General features: G+C 36.1%; 1 protein-coding gene across 7 annotated transcripts in view; it reads right to left on the reverse strand.

Moving 5' to 3' along the window:
• Positions 1 to 244: 244 nt before the first annotated feature.
• The window catches only part of LOC126822531 (galactoside alpha-(1,2)-fucosyltransferase 2), a 31,629-nt gene continuing 11,522 nt past the window's right edge, over positions 245 to 20,351 (reverse strand). For 3 of the 7 annotated variants that reach the window (XM_050551533.2, XM_050551513.2, XM_050551523.2), the window contains 2 exons: positions 2,865 to 2,921; positions 245 to 2,217 (listed from right to left, as the gene is read on the reverse strand). In XM_050551533.2, coding sequence (XP_050407490.1) covers positions 1,127 to 2,217; positions 2,865 to 2,889 — 1,116 coding nt within the window. In that variant the 5' untranslated portion in view covers positions 2,890 to 2,921 and the 3' untranslated portion in view covers positions 245 to 1,126. Of the gene's footprint in view, positions 2,218 to 2,864; positions 2,922 to 12,549; positions 14,332 to 14,612; positions 14,673 to 17,557; positions 17,694 to 20,351 lie in introns of those variants that run through there. The other 4 variants (XM_050551503.2, XM_050551469.1, XM_050551488.2 and 1 more) reach the window with 2 other exon arrangements.

A 20,351-nucleotide genomic window follows, 5' to 3' on the forward strand; every position in this document is an offset into this window, starting at 1 on the left:
TTAAAAAAAAAAACTGGTGAATTTTATCCATTAGTCACGTCCCATACCTGTAAAACCTCTTAATAGATATCCAGAATTATCCGTTAAATTTATATAATATTGATTACTCTAAATGGGCTGCAGAATAATCAGAAAAAAACTCCCAGTATCGGAGCTGTGGACCCTTTGAAAATCATAATATATGATGTAGTATTCGTTTTATTATAAACAGTTTACAAATAAATATGTATTACAAATAACACTTTCTAAGAAATAATTCTTAAAAAATCAAAAAATATAATATTCGCCAAATATTTTAACAGGCCAGCCAATAATTTTATATACATATATAAAGAAGTATCCGAAAAATTCAATCTGATTAAAATACATATATTTATATTTCGTTTCGTTTTTTTTTTCTATACTTTGGATGGCCTCTACTATACAGCGTTGATGTTTCTAGTGGGTTACCCACAGCTCAGTGCACCTCACGCCAAAAACTCGCTAATCCCTCACATCATCCAGAACGCGGGTTATAAAATAACTCTTCCAGATCCTGGTGTAGCAAAGACAAGTAAAACGAAAGTTTGAACTATAAAAAAACAAAACGAAATAGGATCTGTGTTTTAATCAGATGGGGACAAATTAAAACGGGGATGAATTTAAATCGCTAAATGGGGATAAACCTGAATTTATCCTTTTCGGCCCCAAAACTCGATTATCAAACAAAAAATTAGACATGCGGGGTAATTAAAATTACGCCAAAATGCAGTATTAAAACATACATGTGTATTATTGTATAGGGGCCTGGCCTTTACAAGTTGATCTGTGAAGAAAATGCTACTGTCCTCTGAAAACTTAGCGATGGTCGTCGTCAGGTCTTGGTGAATCGGCAGCAGGTCTTGTTGAAAAGGCATCAACTCGACCTCTAAAGCCCCCAGCACACCAAAGCACGACACAAAGCCTTTCCACAGTTTAATAGCATCTCTTCGACAATATAATGGCCACAGATTAAGTTTGAACTGACTTGAATAAGACTTAAAGCAAAATGCCTTTATAACTCACTTTTAATTGTGTATTTAAACTCCATACTAAACTTGAATTCTGGGACTTTTACATTTTTCTATTTGGCCCATAAACAATAAATTCACATTCCTATCCAACCCGGATAGAAGTAATCTTTTTTATCCGCTGAGAATTGTTTAGCAAATTGACTACCGATTTTTGCAATATCAGCAAAATAGAGTGTTTCTCCATTACAGAGCCACGCCGCCCAATACCCAAATGTCCCAACTGTTATTATAGTATGGTTTAATAAAGACATAATAGCCAAGTCTATTTCCCGTGAATTATTTTCTATATATACAATATCCAGTCCTTTAATGTTCTCTTTACACCATTTCATATCGTTCGAAAAGACAAAGAAAATAACATTTTCGTATTTGTCCATAAAATATTTCTTGGCTTTGTTAATATACGTCATATTCGCTACTTTATATCCAAACGTAGCAAAAGGATCAATTAAATAATTACCGCGACGCACGTGAATATTAACTAAAACATTAGGTTTCATTTTTGAAGAAACGTTAAAACGTTCTAATTTGTTTGCAATCTGAGATCTAGCTCTAGCGATGACGTCACCACGGAATATAAATTGATGACGAAGTTCAGCTTCTACATGTTTGAAATATTTCCACGATTGTAAATAATGTATAAATTTATAATCACGCCCGGGTGATAGATTAAAGAAACTTTCATCAAATGCTAACGCCTGCTTTTCTTTTATTATTTTCACTTTAGAACAAACATTGGGATCCGTTGAAATTCTCGCAACTGGCTGAAATAATTGATATATATTCGTATTTGGAGTAAGAACCACATCTGCATTTAATCTTCTAGCCAGTCCGTAAGCTGCAGCATACTGGAACAGGTTATTACCTAAACCTCCGGTAAATTTCGGACATACAACATTTGTATGATTTAAATTCGTTGTTTTATTTTCTAGGTTGCCTTTTGCGATTGATTTCGTTTTAACTGCAGGCGAGTAATGTAGAAAATCGTTGACTTGTTTAGTTATGTCTGTAAGGAGTGGGAACTGCTGCACTACTGTGTTTGTCTTCTCTTGAGGAAGAGATAACGCTTTCTGTCTGGGGTTGAAACTGTTTTGCCGGTTGAATATTTGTAGAAGAAGTATTACAAGGACAGCAGACACCGACAGAATTACACAAAATCTCCGAACTGTAATAAATAAATAAATAAATACACAAAAAGGGTTAAAATACCTGTTCCCGTCTCAAACACGCATTACATTAAACCTGTTACATAGATTATAATATTGTTACCGGGAAGAAAGAAGTGTTTATTTTATGAATAATACAGGCTATCTTAAGGCAAGGTACTTTTTAAAAATATAATTTATATGGTGTTAAAGATACATTATGGGAGATTAGATCAAGAGCTGGCAGTTCTCACTATAATAGTTAAAAGCTAAAAATAATGTAATGGGAATTTGCTGAAAATGTCATTCAAATTGATCCACTCTGAACCGAGAATTTTTCGATAACAAACATAGTCTCGATTATCCGTTTTCTGATTTAATCAAGAACAGGCGTTGAGCAGCTGATTATAATCCAGTAGATATCGCAGGCTAACGATGACATCGGGAGTTGATTATGGTCTGGATAAGTTAAATAATGTCTAATTAATAATTTAGATAACATTTCAGGACTAAAAAAAGACCTGCAATTGGCATATTTAGCCCTTGCATAATGTATGTTTAAGGAGCAGAAAGCAAACCTTAGGTGACATTCTTCATCATAAAGACGCATATCTTTAACATTTTCACGTTTTTTTTTTGTCAACCAAGGAAAACCGTATTTACTTACCAGACAATCTACAGATTTTAATCATCTCCACCTATTCAAGCTACCAGTTGGGAATGCCTATCAATAAAAATATACAACTAACTATAGTTATTTATGTAAAAACGTTAGTGATAAGGATTGTGTAAGATTTAGATAAAGAGCTGGTCGTTCTTGCTATAAAAATGCAAAAATAGATAATCAAAAATGGCGAACGTGTTTGAATGAATTGAAAATCGCGACCAACCGACGTTCTAGAGACTTGATTATGGGCTTGTCATGTTAATAAATGTCTAATTAATAATAATAACATATTAGGCCAAAAGAAAGACCTGTAATAGGTGGCTTTGGTTCTTACATGATGCATCTTTGAACAGAAGGTCAAGGCAAAATTTCCTTTATTACGATGTTCGTCTTTATTAGCTTGTTTGGACTAGAACAGACTCAGACACATTAATGACTTCCTACTAGTGTGTTCACAACATTGTGTGTATTTGTGTCTTATGCTATGGGCGGACGAGCGTATTTATTCGCCTGATCGCAGGATCCGAAACAAATGATTCTTGCTTTTTATGAAAGGTCTATTTGAGTACAACTTCAGGGATCAAATTCACCGAAATCGGCCTGGGCGAAAAAAGTTACAGGAGTTCTAGTTTTCGTTCCCGTTCGACTTCTAAAATCCACCTTTTCGTCACTTTTTTCGACATGCTGAGAATATATTTGTGAACCACCTTTTCCGCAATTAGACCAACGACAAAATCAGAAAATCCCCATGTTGGGAAATTCTAATTGTAATCCTACGTGCAGACGAGCGTATTTTTTCGCCTGACGACACCGATTAAAATTCGTCAGCGATTTTGTACAGCCGATCACGAGTTGTGGATATAATCATTTTATCAACAATTCATGAACATGAGGCAATCGGATTAAAATACAGATCTATATTTCGTTTCGTTTTTTATACTTTCGATGGCCTACACTACATGAAGATCTGACCAGTTTTACTGGATGGTCGCGTCAGGGGTCGTACCAGCGGCTTTTGACCCTATGACGTTAGACTTGATTAATCAATCAGCGTTGACATTTCTAGTGGTTTACCAACAGTTCCGTGCAACGCACGCCAATAACTCGTCGTAACAGACCGTTTCATTGGCTAATCCCTCACTTCAACCAGAACGCGGGTAATATAACAACTCTAGCAGATTCTAGTGTAGTAAAACGAAATTTTGAACTATAAAAAACGAAACGAAATAGGATATGTGTTGTAATCAGATTGTAACATGGTATGTTATGTAGATCTGTTGTTATTAAAACTAACGAGGTCGAAATTTCCCATTTAACGCATAAATAATAAGTTATGCCATTGAATGAAGTGGTGTGGTTTCGATTCTCCGTTTCTTTAACTATTTGAGCATAGTTAGTTAATGTCCCATTTTAGCCAGTCCCACATCTCAATTTCTAAAGACAGCACAAAATATATAGGTCAAAACTACCGAAATTGTTTCAAAAATGCATCTTTTTTCATTAAATAGAACGCTTCTGTGAAAATATAATAAAATAAATGCATAGAAAATGGAATTTTGAGGAGCCTGGGAAAAAAAAGAACCATAATTCTATTGCTAATTGTATAAAATGAGCCTACTTTGCGGCGCTCATATTTTCCTCGCTCGCAGCATTATCCCGTTCATGTTTGCTGTGGAAAATGAACAAATTCTCTTTGCTCAATTTCCGATCTTCACCGACTTATTGAAGAAATGTCAAGATGTAGCCTATTTAATGTCCGATTATATTAAATACGAGTTTCGCTCTGATACGTGAAGTAGTAATGGGAATAGTGATTCTTGGGAATCATAGGGCGATTTAGACCCACCAAAACCGACTTCGATTTGCTTACGAAGAATGAAGTATTTATTTTTGAGAATTATTTATTACATTATATTAGTTTAAATTTTTTAAACCGTAGATTTTCAAATTTTCAAATATGCCCTACATTTTGGGATACCTGAAGACTGAAGTCAATCCGATCCCAGAAATATGCCTCTGCCTCTTTTGAATTGGCCTATTTCTTTTTGATAATATTTAATTACTACAGTATAAGGATAGTAATAGCAGGGCCGGCGGAGGGGGTGGGGCTACCGTCCTAGGACTCTAGGATTATGGCCCCTGATTGTACGAAAACTCACATTTTTAGCTTGTGGACCATCTAGAGGTCACAATTTTTATTGATTGTAAAAACCGTTCAAATATATCACAGTTACACCATAACGGCGGAGTACAAATTCAAAGTTTAAATGGCCGCCACCCCCCCACCCCCATTACGCAAATAGTGTAAAAGCTTATAATACCCAGGGCGACCTTCGGATGTAAACTGTGGTCGCGACTACAGTCTAAACCAGCACCTGAACACAAATGGCCCGGACCATTGGCTATTCAAATTAATGGCGGCGCCCATGTCAGTTGTTTCGCCTGCTATATTTTCTGCTGTTTACTCATTTCGAAAACTATATTTTTGACGAAGGGGATGAAGAAATGCTTTTAAAACATTTTCTTACAACACTGACTCCATCCGGGTTAACTGGTGACATGGATCATTTCAAAGTTTTTTGAAGTGGGCCTATATATATATATATATATATATATATATATTCGAATAAGAAGATCTTAATCTGTCACTCGAATAAAAATCAAAGTTGTTAATATCTATACCCTAACCCCCATTCTCTAAATTCCGGGTGTTACCATGCACCCTGAAATACGGTACATGGTGTAAATAACACATTGGCAATCGGCAATTTTATATTTTTCAGACAAATCTACACACGTATGAGCCTTTTCAGCCATCCTCGAACTATCCCGACCATGTTGTAACAATTTTTATCCGATTTCCATGAAACTTAAAACGAGTGTTGGGTGATTTCAAGTTTGATGCGCATCGGACCCTCCGTTCTAAAGTTATGCCAAATACTTTTTACGCAAAATGTGACATATGAAAGAAGTTTGTGGACCTCCTAGAGGCGACAATTTTTCTCGGATTCATGAGATAAAAATTAGACTATGTGTTGAGGATCAAAAGTTCTTGGATGATTTTCACTTTGGTACCCAATAAACCTTCCATTGCAGAGCATATCCCGTAGTGTTTCAATTAGCCAATCTGTCATAGATACAACGGAAATGAGATGAAATGAAATATGCGACTGCTCAGTAAAGTTAACTAATCGCGACCGTCGCAACTGGGGGATGTGGGGTGGTGTGGAGGGGGGGGGGCGTAGGGTTGAGTGGAGGGGGGAGGCTCTTAACCCAGAGATCAGTATAGAGCATAGCAGTGTTTTTTTTTCTTCCGAAAGTCTACGTTCCTCGTCTAGAAGTCTCACTTCTATGTCAAAATCAGGCCTCGTCCAGTTACGTCACTGTATCTAACTGAATGGTTACTTGCGCGCAATAACCTGGAGAAATGGGTACTTGCGGCCGAATTATTGGCGTAGCCTAAATGACTAACGTATCAAGTACAATCACATATTTTTATGGAAATACTTCATATCACTTGGCTAGATCAAGTGTTGACACAAATAAGCATTGATGTAATAATGTACGATATAAGAAATAAAACAATAAATTAATATTAATCATACGATTGGCATGTTCAACAGACAGGCCATATTGTTAGTTACTTTCTATCAATAAAAGTTTTATAAACAATAAGGGATTATAATACATTAACATGTCATTAGAATTACGTAACGTTTCACCCTTGGCAATAGTCACCTTTCAATAGCACACACACACAATGTTTTGAAGAAATATAATAATTATTGTCCTTAGAGTTTACATGTATACAGAATTCAATTTGATGACTTTCATTTTTAAAATTAAAGTATTATCTGAAATATTCTAGATTTAAATGGAACTACTATAACCAGCACGGTTATATTATTACGAAACAGCATGTTCGATTGTCAGCTACAGGTGCACACAATATTAATTTGAGGCTGTTCATTTTAATAGTAAGCACAGGAGGACCGCACTACATGCAAACAATACCAATAGGACAAACCGGCGGACAAACTACAGACGTTGCAAGCCATTAACAAATACCAAAATGAAAAAGAAAACAGTGATTTACAAGAAAGATGCAATAGAAATAATGCTACCGTGTTGACAGTGATTGTCTCCTGAATTGCGTTTTTTGATGGTCATAGTATACCAGTGGATGTCAAAATATTAACAATAATAAGGGAGATAATCCGAGTAGAATTTCGGAAAACAATAAAATGCATTAAACAGATAGGAATAAAGTTCAATCCACCGACGAGAACCTTCTTCGGTGACAGTGACACAGAGCATGTCTAAACGTGTCTTGAACTGACTCCGGAACGCTGGTCTGATATTGGAAATTTGTTGATGAAAAATAATATCATAATCATTGTAGTTTAGACTTGTAAATTGAATATTATAATCAGGTGTTATTATTTTTTCAGGCCTCCAATAATAAAAAGAGGGTTGCGTTCGTTTTTCACTTTGGAATATGATGAAAATTTTAAAAAATCGTTGCTATGATAATTTTTAGCTAATCTAATGTGTCTTGATATGTTAAACTAAGAAAAGCATATTTTAAAGTGACAAACTTTTGTGAATCCAAGAGTATTTTAGAAAAGTTATTGTTAAAATTAAATATTAACGTATAAGATTATGTTAAAATTGAGCCAAGTGCTATTATTTCTTCTCTGATAAGAGGTTTCCGCCAGGGTTTCCCCCTTTTAATGTGATATAAAACCAATTATTTATAAAACAGTAACTGGTTATCATGTTAACCGATATTTGGGCAATTCAAGAAATATTTTAACAATGAAAACCCAAATTAAAGATACATTATGGGAGATTAGATAACGAGTTGGCAGTGCTCACTATAATAGTTAAAAACTACATAATGTAAAGGCAACTTGGATATATACAGGGAGATTTGGGGTTATTCTTCTGAAAGTTTTTATTTAAACCTGTAACGGGTTATTCTTCCAGGGTAGGTTTTTTTCCCATAAGAAAACATGATATAAGGTTTTTCTTGTGGGAATTCTGGGATAATCTCATCTTGCGTCCTCGACTTCGGTTATGCTGGGGAAGAAAGACTTCAGAAAAAACCCTCGACAGAAAACCCTCGGCCTGCCGGCCTCGGTTTTTCTTTCTCTCGGGTCTTTCTTACCCCAGCATAACCTCAGTCTCGTGCTTTATCCTACACATGTAACACGTACTAAGTAAATGCCATTCAAATATAACTTTCTCACCAATTTGAATATTTTTTTTCTTCTTGTCGTTGCTTGCTACCACGTAGAAAACATACAACCACAATCTCAAAGCTTTTACAACTATTTTTCCAATAATCAAGCTTTGAAATCATCAGAACAATAATTGCCACAGTGTTATAAATAATAAACCATCGATCGATTAGAACAATTGTATTTTCATTGATCACATTAAAGAAGTAAGAACTCGACAGATTGATAAAACATGTCAGTTATTATGTAAATTGGGTCTTTGTCCTATATTAGGACCATATACTAAAGACGAAATATATACTTTTCACAAATAGTAGGGGATAATCAGAAACAATACAAAACTGCGGAAATGCACTGCTGTTTTTATTAGAGGTAACCAGTGTATGTTAATAACAGGCCAATTGCCTACACATGAACTTAAACAGTTCATATGGGCGGCTTATCTGACGGCCCCATTTCACTCGCAAAGAGATACACTGTCAAAAGTGAAAATGGACGTTTTTTAATTTCGTCTTAATAATCCTCAGACATTCAGCAATTCGTCGTGGCATGCTCCTAATCAACCGTCCAATCACGATTTGGGGCAATCTGACCCACTCCTCTTACAGTGCCACGGCCAATTCTTGCAGTGTTGTCGGTTGACGTTGACGTCGACGAACACGTCTCCCGATCAAATTAAACGTAACACACTAAAGCAAAGATACGCTAAACAGTAACTCTTATGCAAGAACCGATAGGAAAGCAAACATGGATAGGATAAACCAGCAAGCGGCAGTTTTCATCAACCCTTCCTTGAAGTGTCAAATTTGACAACGACCCCCCCCCCCCACACACACACACACACGTGTATGGCGCTATTGCGTTTCGCACATGCAGCTCAGTAGTTCTGTTGGGGCGATAAGTTCTTCATCTGTGAACATACTCTCAAAGCATGTCAAGTGTCCATGACTATTTATCATATCACAACCGGCATAGGTATTTGCATTTCAATATCCCCTACTTTTTTTGAAGAGTATATAATAATTTAACAGACTGAAGATACGGAGCATCCTGAAAATAACGAGGCAATTCTCAATAAAACGACACGTCAATAAAGTTTAACTGGTATATTATTGAGAATAAGATACGGTCACTTTAATTTCTATGGTAACGCGTGCAAAGCAAGGAAATGAAATGATATCGGGTTTAACGTCCTACTGTTCTGCTCCGGCTGGGCTAATGAAGACGGGCATACGCCATACAGTGTGCTACGAGGGAAATTTTGCCCGAACAGCAGCGCTACGGCCTACTCTTATATCGAATTCCAACTGTCAAGGGATCTTTGAAGTGCACGCCAATGTGTACACGGGACCTCGATTTTACGTCACATCCGAACGACTAGACAGCTGTCTTTTTCAGGACCTCTATTTCTGCACCTTTTACAAAGGGAAACCACGCAGGAAAATCTCGATGAACTTTTTCGGCCAACACCGTGCAAAGCGAGGAGGTGCTGAGTCTACGCGGTCTACGCATATTTTTTTATAGGGGTGCAGCTTGGCATTTCGTCCCATGAAAATACTAAGCAGCGTTTTCCTTGCCACCTACGACAGCAGAGGGTTGGGCTTGAAAACTCCAGAAGACATCCCGCGTCAGGATTAGAACCCTATATATCAAAACAATAAATAGATGACAAATAATTATAGATACGTCTATATAGTGTATATAGCGGTATCTAGCCAATGTCAAATGTTTGTTTTGCCATCAACATTATATTATATTTTCATATTCATTGGGAGAAGGTTCATAGTTTCTAAAAATTGTCCTAATCCCTTTGTTAATTAATTGCAATAAAATATAGACAATCGCGGACCTCTCCCGATGTATGTCGGTGTATTAAAGACCCGAAATCATATTGCAACACCTCAAAATGTGTTATAATATACTGCATAAAATCAATATTCCACAAAACAGTTTACTTATATCATAGTTTCATGATCATTCATGTATTAAATTGAAATGGTTAGATACAATTTAATCAGTGATGACAGACAACCACGCCACTGCCTCGGATACGCGAAAACCATTCACCTGTCTGTCTATAGACGAGTGTCACAGATGAGACTATAATTAATAAATCAGTAGCTGTTTTCCATAAGGCTAGTAACAAAGGGTGTCGGGAATTTCGGAAGTAATAAACTTACCTGTCTGACTAAAAAAAATATCCTTATTCCAGATTGGTTTCTAATCGCATGGCATGTTATACCTGTACATCTAAAAGGGAATTCTCTTGTTCACCTGATAACGATCGATGGAACTGCACACGACATGATCAATTCTATCCGTTCAAGGCCTGGGTCGTTACTTGTGAATGTATGTCATTGATTTTTATTCCATCTTCAATTGTCATTAATGGAGCCGCAAGCCAGCAATAGTGTTTACCTTTTAAATAATGAAATGCTCACCTCTAGACAATAAACCAAACAACCAGGGGTAAAACTAAGTCGGGAGCCGCGGTGGCTCAGTGATTGAAATATTAACTCGCTGACATGGATATCATGTGATCGAACCCGGTGTTGACCAAGAAAGTTCATCGGCATAGGCATTTTCCGGCGTAGCCCCCCCCCCCCGCTCACTGTCAGTGGTATACAGTGCAAAGGGCTTGGCAAGGGACAACGTATAGTCGATCGGATAGGACAAACAACCGAAGTCTCGTGTACACATTGGCGTGAAGGTAAAAGAATCTTTGGCAATTGGAATTGGAAATTGCCCTCATAGCACATTGTATGATACCCGTCTTTATTAGATCAGTGGGAGCATAGACGTTACTCCGAGACATGATAGGACTGACCAGCTTTATTCATTAAAATATTATTAAAATATTTATTGGGGATAATTTTACATTGATTGTTTTCAAATAATTATGATACATAACAACAAGCTTTGACATAGATCTGGTTTATATTTAAGACACGATTACCCGGCCTAAAGTGGCAACACAACCTTTCCTAAACTGCAAATATTATCGATTAAGCTAAGCAACAGTGTTTTTCATTGAAATGAAATGTAAATGTCTAACGAAAGGTTATCGGCGTCGATCGAGTTCGTTAGCTGGGTATAACCGAATCTAATTTAAAAAAAAACAATAATCAATAGTAGCCATTGTTTGTAAGAGAAATTAGTTACCAGGTAGAAGTATATGGGTCCAAGGGTCCAAACCGACATCTAGAGAAACAAGGGGTGAGGGTGAGGGTGATGGGGGGGGGGGGTATTGAGAAGAGGTAAGTTTTCTCAGTTTGGCACGGTTGCTCAAGAAAAAAACACAAATCGTCGTTGTTGCCCTGTTTTCATACTGAACGTATTTTATAACAACCGGGAATTGACTTTTCGCTATTTTCTCATTGTCTTTATGAAACACTTTCTTCGAGGGATTTTTAATGCTGTATTCGCTTTTCGTCGCAGTTATAAAGGTATACAATTCGGAAAAATGCGTAGGGTGAAGCCCCTGTTGCTATAACTGGCGGTGTTAGGAGGAGACCCTTTCTTCTACTTGTTCACTTAAACAGTATTCGAGAATTACGATCACTGACAGCAAGCCATGTGATTAATTCGTTTATTCTGAAGATATCACTGTATAGTGGCCATGACTAATAAATCAAATGGATGGATTCAAAAAATTGGATGACTTGATATTGTTGATATTTGAGGGCTATGTCTTTAGCATATTACGCTCCGTAATTTAACACTAGTTTCATTAAAGGGTATCGATAATAATATTTTTTTTTACCTTTTTTTTTTACCTATTGTTACCTTTTGCTTGTAAAAGCAATCATGCCGAATTTTCTATAATCATATATGCTGGGCTACACATTAAATTATTGATAACGACTCGGTACTAAAGACAGCAACTTTGGACTCGGGCACGAAGTCCAGCGACATGTTCCCACCTCTGATGATTTGCCAATACCTTTTCTGAAATGTGTTCCTCCTCCAACCATGTGCAATCGTACACCTTTATGAAATTTGTTTCCTTCAACCATATCCCTTTACGAAATCTGTTTCCTTCCTTCAGTCTACAAATGTTCCGTGGCCCTGCTCTAAGACTAGAATGTCTAGGTTTCGAATACCGGCGTGGGCAGATAAGATCTTCGGGATTGTTCAAGCCTGGTTACCATTTAACAGGAACAGCGCCTGTGTTGCAAATGAATAAAGTGTTGCTTAACCGTTGGGGCAGAAAACAGACATCCACCCAACTTGGCGTCGCTGTACATGCAAAGGTACCTTTGGCAGTTGAAATTAGATGAAACGTAGTTTGGAAACACCGCTGTCAGAGTAATATTATTGAAGTATTCATGAAGTGTACACTTCATATTTGCATAAAGAGTGTTGAGAATGCTTGTGAGTTTTTCGGGGAAGTAATTGCTGAAATTGTTTACTAGAATAGAATCAGCGAAGTAACAAATAGAGAATCTCGAACAAGTCTTTTTTGATATAAAAAAATAAAAAAAATAAAAAATTCAACTATACTATATGTAAAATGTTACACAAAAGAACAGTTTCTTTTCAAATTACATCAATATCCGCAAAGATTCGGCGATTTCAGGTATAACGCATAGTCGATACATTTTGAAATAGATTTAGCCTTTAAAGTTCTGCTACCCACTTTCTTAGTGCGATAGTGTGGTTCCTGAGAAAAAGAAAGTTGACAAAAACTAAGAGTAATAATAATCTGAATAAAAAATAGTGTAAAGTTTTTATGAGAAAATACAAGGACTTTCAAGAAACAGAACGCTCGCCTTTTAACCAACAACCAAATTAACAACACTAATCCTTTAATATCACAGAACTTCTATATGGTATAAAACAATCACTTATATAAAATTGCCTGCAAGCAAATGCACAGCTTGAATAATATCTCCTCGACAATATATTGGTCACAAATTAAGTTAGAACTAACTTGAAGGCTTTTAAATTACTTTTAATTGTGTATGGTCCTAAACTCCAAACTGACTTTAATTCCGGGGCTTAATCAATGTTGGGGTTTAACTTTGGATCAAGTATTGAGCGATCTATTTTCTTTTATTTCATATTTGGACCACAGAGAAATGTTCACATTCCTATCCAACCCGGATAGAAGTAATCTTTTTTATCCGCCGAGAATTCTTGAGCGAATTCACTTCCTGGTTTCGCAAGATCAGCAAAATAAACAGTTTCTCCATTACAGAGCCACGCCGCCCAATACCCAAATGTCCCAACTGTTATTATTGTATGATTTAATAAAGACATAATAGCCAAGTCTATTTCCCGTGAATTATTTTCTATATATACAATATCCAGTCCTTTAATGTTCTCTTTACACCACTTCATATCGTTCGAAAAGACAAAGAAAGTAACATTTTCATATTTGTCCGTAAAATATTTCTTGGCTTTGTTAATATACGTCATATTCGCTACTTTATATCCAAACGTAGCAAAAGGATCAATTAAATAATTACCGCGACGCACGTGAATATTAACTAAAACATTAGGTTTCATTTTTGAAGAAACGTTAAAACGTTCTAATTTGTTTGCGATCTGAGATCTAGCTCTAGCGATGACGTCACCACGGAATATAAATTGATGACGAAGTTCAGCTTCTACATGTTTGAAGTATTTCCACGATTGTAAATAATGTATAAATTTATAATCACTTCCGGGTGATAGGTTAAAGAAACTTTCATCAAAAGCTGCTGCATGCCTTTCTGTTATTATTTTCACTTTAGAACAAACATTGGGGTCCGTTGAAATTCTCGCAACTGGCTGAAAAAATTGATATATATTCGTATTTGGAGTTAGAACCACGTCTGCATTTAATCTTCTAGCCAGTCCGTAAGCTGCAGCATACTGGAACAAGTTATTACCTAAACCTCCGTGAAATGTCGGACATATAATATTTGAATGATTTAAATTGTATTTCATTTGGACTTTTTCATTTTTACTGTGCTGAAGATCGTTAATTCCCAGGTTGCCTTTTGTGGTTGGTTTCGCTTCAGCTTTAGGTAATGACTGTAGAAAGTTGCCTATCTGCGTAGTTCTATTTTTATGGAGTAAGGACGATAGCTGCACTACTGTGTTTGTCCTCCCTTGAAGAGGAGATAACTCATGCTGTCCGGGGTTGAAACTGTTTTTGAAGTCTTGACGTATGAATATTTGTAGAAGAAGTATTAAAACGAGGACAGACGTCGAAAAACCTACACACAGTCTTCGCGCTGTAATACAAAAAAATATACAAAATTACAAATTAACATACCCTAAAATACAAATTCCCGAAACAAACTTTTACATCCGTCAGTTATATTATTATTAGCTTTTTATGTACATCTATGTTATTTCAGCAATTATTTGGTCGTTTTTTGTAACAAACTGCCCTCAATTGGAAGAAGGCAGACATTCGCTGAAATTCTCAATCATGGTCGAATGATGCATATTAATAACCATTTCGCATTGTTTCTTTTTAAAAGAAGGAATACATTATTTAACAGACACTCACTTGACAACCTACATATATCTTTAACCATCTTCTTCAAACAAGGCTCCATTTGGCAATTCCCTATCAATATAAATTACACAATTAACTATATTCATTTATCTAAACAGCGGGTCTGAGTGAATAAAGGTGCCCCAGATGAAGCAACGTTATATATTATACACTTATAAAAATAGCGCTCAGTGAGTAAGGTTCTGACCCACTGCCGTGAGGTCTAATAGCTATTGGGTCACCTGCGGATTTCCTCAAGGTCACGAGATGTAAACAGGGCTAGTGCTAACCCTAATCCTAGACCTAGACCTAGCCCTAACCCTTACCATAACCCACAATCACGTGTCATAACCCGGTTTACACATTACCAATTTTGCCTTATATGAAGGGATGCAAAAGCGCGCGCGCGCACGCGAGAGAGATAGAGAGAGAGAGAGAGAGGAGGTGTTCTTAACATCCACTCGACACAAACCAGGTCATTTCGGGACTAACATATGGTTCAATTTTATTTCAATAATTCGCTTACGCGTAAGGGTCTTTAGCAGTGGGAGGACCCGGAGAAAACACACGATGTTGGACAGGCGAACCTATCCCTTGTCAAGTACAACCGGGGAATCGAAACCACACCAGTTGACTCAATGACAAACCTTATGATACAACGCGCACGCGCTAACCATTCAGCCATCCAACCCCCGGATGCAGAAGTGTTTGCGTACACAAAGCTGTAATATAGCACTACACTTGACCAATTTTTTTGTTTCAATTACAAATAAATACTTTGAATTTTGTATGGTCAGAAGCTCTTTATTGGCTCTTTATACTGGCATGTTGGGCCTTTCATTATAAAGCACCCCCACCCCTAAAAAAATACCCGTGTTTACGGTTACCCCACCGACCCTAATTTTCTATCCCAAATAGTCGACCCTGTAGTTGTTTTTCTCATTTCCCAGTGCCTATAACTCAGTCTTGGCGTGAGTTTTCTGCAGACAAATTCCAACATTAAAATTGCGGTATTATTTTTATGATCGATCCTATTTTTTGTTGCCAAGTAAAAGTAAACACGGATGTATTTTTTGTTGGTATAATTCAGTAACGTTATCAAGAGAAATGTCCTGCTCTTCAAATCTATTATTTATATCAATTGAACCGATTATATTTATGATTAATTGGAATGTATCACTGACTCGATGAATTATTAATTAATTTGTTTTGAAGTCGTAATCGATATTTACATGTAAAAGGAATTTGATATTTATTAATTGATATATTATTGAACACGTATTCAATGAAATGAAAAAAATGAAGTATAACGTCCCCCTGTTCTGCTCCGACTGGGCTAATGAAGACGGGCATACACCATAGAGTGTGCTACGAAGGAGATTTTGGCCGGACAGCGTCGCTATACAGCCTGCTCTTTTATCGAATTCCAACTGTCAAGGGATCTTTTACGTACACGCCAATGTGTACACGGGACCTCATTTTCCGTCCCATTCGAACGACTATACAGCTGTCCTTGTCAGGGAAATAGAGGTATGTCGTCGAGCATAATATGGAAGACCGTTTCATTTCTCCATTTTTGTCTGAAAATATTATAGGCCAATTCGAGAAAAAATGACATAATTCACATGTGACAGGAGGGACGGAGGCAGCTGACATGAGCCTACGTTTTGGCTTTAACTTGTAGAAGCATGAGGAGGCTCTTTGGTGAAGATTATACATGTTTAAGCAGAGTAGAGTCGGGGGACGGGGGGGGGGGGGGCTAATGGAAATAATACTATATGTACATATGTGTAATCCATATGTATTAAGCAGTGATTCCGAAACTATTTAAACAGGCATTATGTTAGAGCTAAATCTGTCTTTTGCAAGTCTTTGTTTGGGCCTTAAAGCTGAATTCCAATTACAAAACTATAGAAATAATTAAATAAAAAAAAAGTTAACGCCATAAACAGTCGCCATACTTGTTTTCTATTTGTAGAACAACCATGCCGATTGCTTACGGCGTACAAAACGAGAGGCAGGTCACACAACATGCCTTGTCAATCACAGTGTCCATATTCGGCTAGCTATTCAACTACCAATTACCTCCTGACTGATTGACGTTTTTTCACTAACAGCTTAGTCAAAATATTATTGCTACTCAATTTTTATATCTGATCATTTACATATTATTTTACTAATTAGACGAAATAAGTCCACCACGATGTACTTTTGCTCTAAAAGTAAGAGAAAAGCTGCCTTACCCCGAAAAATAAAAAAATCAACCAACGTCAACCATTTTTTTTCTTATTTTGTGAAATGTTTTGCACAACAGCGTAGAAACACCAAATAATTTTCTGCATCATAAATTCGAGTATGCTGGATGTGGGCGTGATCATGTTAGTTCTACAAACTGAAAACAAGCCTGGCGACTGTTTAGGGCGTTACCATTTTGTATTAATTATTTCTGTAGTTTTGTAATCGGAGTTCAGCTTTAAATGTTATATACAGTATTAACTCGACATTTATTAACATGAAAAGACCATAATCAACTCTAGAATGGTTCGGTCATTTAATGATTTAATTTATAAATGGAGACTCAAATGACCAGTACGGTGGTTACGATCAATGCACACCTCTTGTCAAAACTACAACCATTGATAACTTCGTTTAAAATAAAATAATTTGAATAGAATTTTCAATATATTTTATTTGCATTATCTATTTTTGAAATATTATAGCGAGAACGACTAGCTCTTTATCTAAATCTTACATTATGCCGCTTTCATGAGTAATTTGAAGTTGGGTCTACATTTACCGTTTTATTTAATCAGATGAGAAAATTGTGTTCACGAAAAAGACAGTTCTCGTCTGTGTTTAGAACAATAGCTTGCTAAATTCTTCAAACAATTATAATCAAAATACACAGTCTAAAAGGTACACAAAATATATTTAAATGGAAATAAATATATACTCACGGTTAAATTATATGAATTAAGACAACGGATTATCTTTCACAATATTCCATAATTTGATGTTGTACTTTAATATACCCTTTAACTGTGGTGATAATCTGATTACAGGAAAGTGTACTATTTGAATGTCGAGTGGCGGGATTATAAGCATTTGTGTAGATCAATTAAATTGTTCACGTGCACAGATATTTAATATATTTGTAAGGATACATAATTAGAAATAGAATATGGATTACTAACGGATGACCCGGCGCTGCACGGATTGTGCCTATCACATTACAAATGATCATTGAACTACATCCGGGCCATATGATAATTTTGATCTATTCAAACAGAGGATTTTGTAACGGGCACTTGCAAGTCGAAAATATTTGATACACAAATTGTGTTGGCTTTAATGCATATAAATATAGATATTGTATCCACATCATATGACACGAGTTATGTAATATTTACAATATTTGACGTACTGACAACCAAAGACGGGCTAATCTTTATGTCACAATTTGTACGCGCTGTAGACTATTTGAATCCGAAGAAAAACGAAATAATCTTTTTCTAGACTATTTCAACTCACAGAAAGACGAAATAATCAGGGTTTTTCCAAGATGCCGAGAGACGGAATAATCTGTTTTAAAACTATTTCAAAAGGTATACTATTTCAAATCGTCAATACGACGGTTTTATCTGCGAATTACAGTGTGTATCGCCACTTTCAGTATATACGAGCAATCTGATTAAAATACAGATCTATATTTCGTTGTACTAGAAGGTCGTGTCAGGAGTCGTACGAGCGGCTTTAGACCCAATGACGTCAGACATTGATTAACCTACAATTCCGTGCATGCCACGCCAAGAGGTCGCCGTAACAGACCGTTTCATTGGCTAATCCCTCACTTCAACCAAAACCCCGGTAATATAACAACTCTTCCAGATCCTAGTGTAGTAAAGACAAGTAAAACGAAATTTTGAACTATAAAAAACGAAACGAAATAGGATCTGTGTTTTAATCAGATTGTATATACGATCAATGATTTTTAGAATCTTTAAATTAATATGCATATTCAACAACTACATGTAATATGATTAAAGGGCGATTAATGAAAACAATTTTTATGGCTTGCATAGACCCGATGACTTGAGGGAAAGGTAAAGTTACATAAATTGTCACAGCACCTGAAACGCGTGGGTGCGAAAGTCATTAACAACAGCATATGCATATGTTTTTTTAGTATCTAAATGTCCTTGAGATGCTATTAATGTATGAAAATGCGAAGAAAATGTATCATTCACATTCAACAGTGCACAGCTACAGTGTCAACAACACAACATTGGAAATCACAAAGTACAGAATTTCGAAAACATTCATTGTTTAGCGCTCCAAGTCAATATAATCGAACTATTATTTTTAAGGGCCTACTTTGAAACTTATTATTGGGAGTACCATCACAAACATAATCTGCCTCACAAGACGTATATTAAGCCAACTAATAAACCAAACACCCAATAATACTTATTAATTTTACATAAATTAATAATCATCTTCCGAAAATTTAGAAACAAGAGTTTTTGTAACATTTAACAACACTTGACAACGGAAGCCATGATGGTTTAGATTATGACAGTTCATTTTATATCAATTTTTAGAACGCTCGATATGAATAATGTTGATATTAAAAGATGTGACAGTTCTTGCAAATGAAGGTCAGTGGTCTATAATATTACGATTTGCCTCCTGGTTTATCGATAATTGTGATAGTATAAGTCAAAAGGTTAATACTGCATCTTTTTTTACCTTTCTGCAGGATTTATTTGTTGTTATTATCAAATCACATAAATGATACAATTCTGATATAAACTAATCTATTTGTTTAAATTGAATATGTCTATCTAAAATCAATGCTTTGCGAATTGGTGTACGCCTGTCAAAGAAAGAAACATGTTTATAAAAGGTGAAATCTTTTATGCTTATCGCAATTTGGCAAAATCTCTGATCTGATTGGGATGTAAATAAAAACCTTACATATATCGATATAATGTCCCAGTAAACGTTCTTATTTTAACGAGTATCCGTATCACTTGTCTAAAGATATGAAGGGTCAGTAGATAAAATTATCAAGCATGCAATCTGATTAAAACACAGATCCTAGTTCGTTCCGTGTTTTATAGTTCAGAATTATTTGTCTTTACTACATTAAGATTTGTCTTTACTACACTAAGATTTGTCTTTCCTACACTAAGATTTGGAAGAGTTGTCATATAACCCGCATTCCTATAGATGTCATGGATTAACCAATGAAACGGTCTGTTACGGCCAGATTTTAGCGTGAGTTGCATGAAACTGCGGGTAACCCACTACAAACGACAACGCTGATTGGTTAATCAAATGTCTAATGTCATACGGCCAAAATCCAGTCGTATGACCTCTTACGCGGCCGCCACTTACAACTAGTCAGATCTTCATGCAGTAGAGGTCATCGAAAGTATAAAAACATCAAACGAAACGAAATATAGATCTGTATTTTAATCAGATTGTTCCGCATGAAAACAAATGGAAGATCTCAGGCACATGGTACCAAGGACGTGGAAATTGCACACTACTCAAAAACAGAAAGGCAAATCGAAAGTCTAAGACTCGACTACGTACCGTACTACATAGTTCGGAATATCGGTCTAGAGATAATAACATTGTTTTATCTATAGTGTAACCGCGATTGGGCAAGGTCATGAAATTGGAATTTTCGTTTGAACGGTAACACGCGGGTGTACGATTTAAAGGGGCACGGATAGTGAAAAA

The sequence above is a fragment of the Patella vulgata genome, chromosome 1 (assembly GCF_932274485.2).
Source record: "Patella vulgata chromosome 1, xgPatVulg1.2, whole genome shotgun sequence".
Lineage (NCBI taxonomy): Eukaryota > Metazoa > Mollusca > Gastropoda > Patellidae > Patella > Patella vulgata.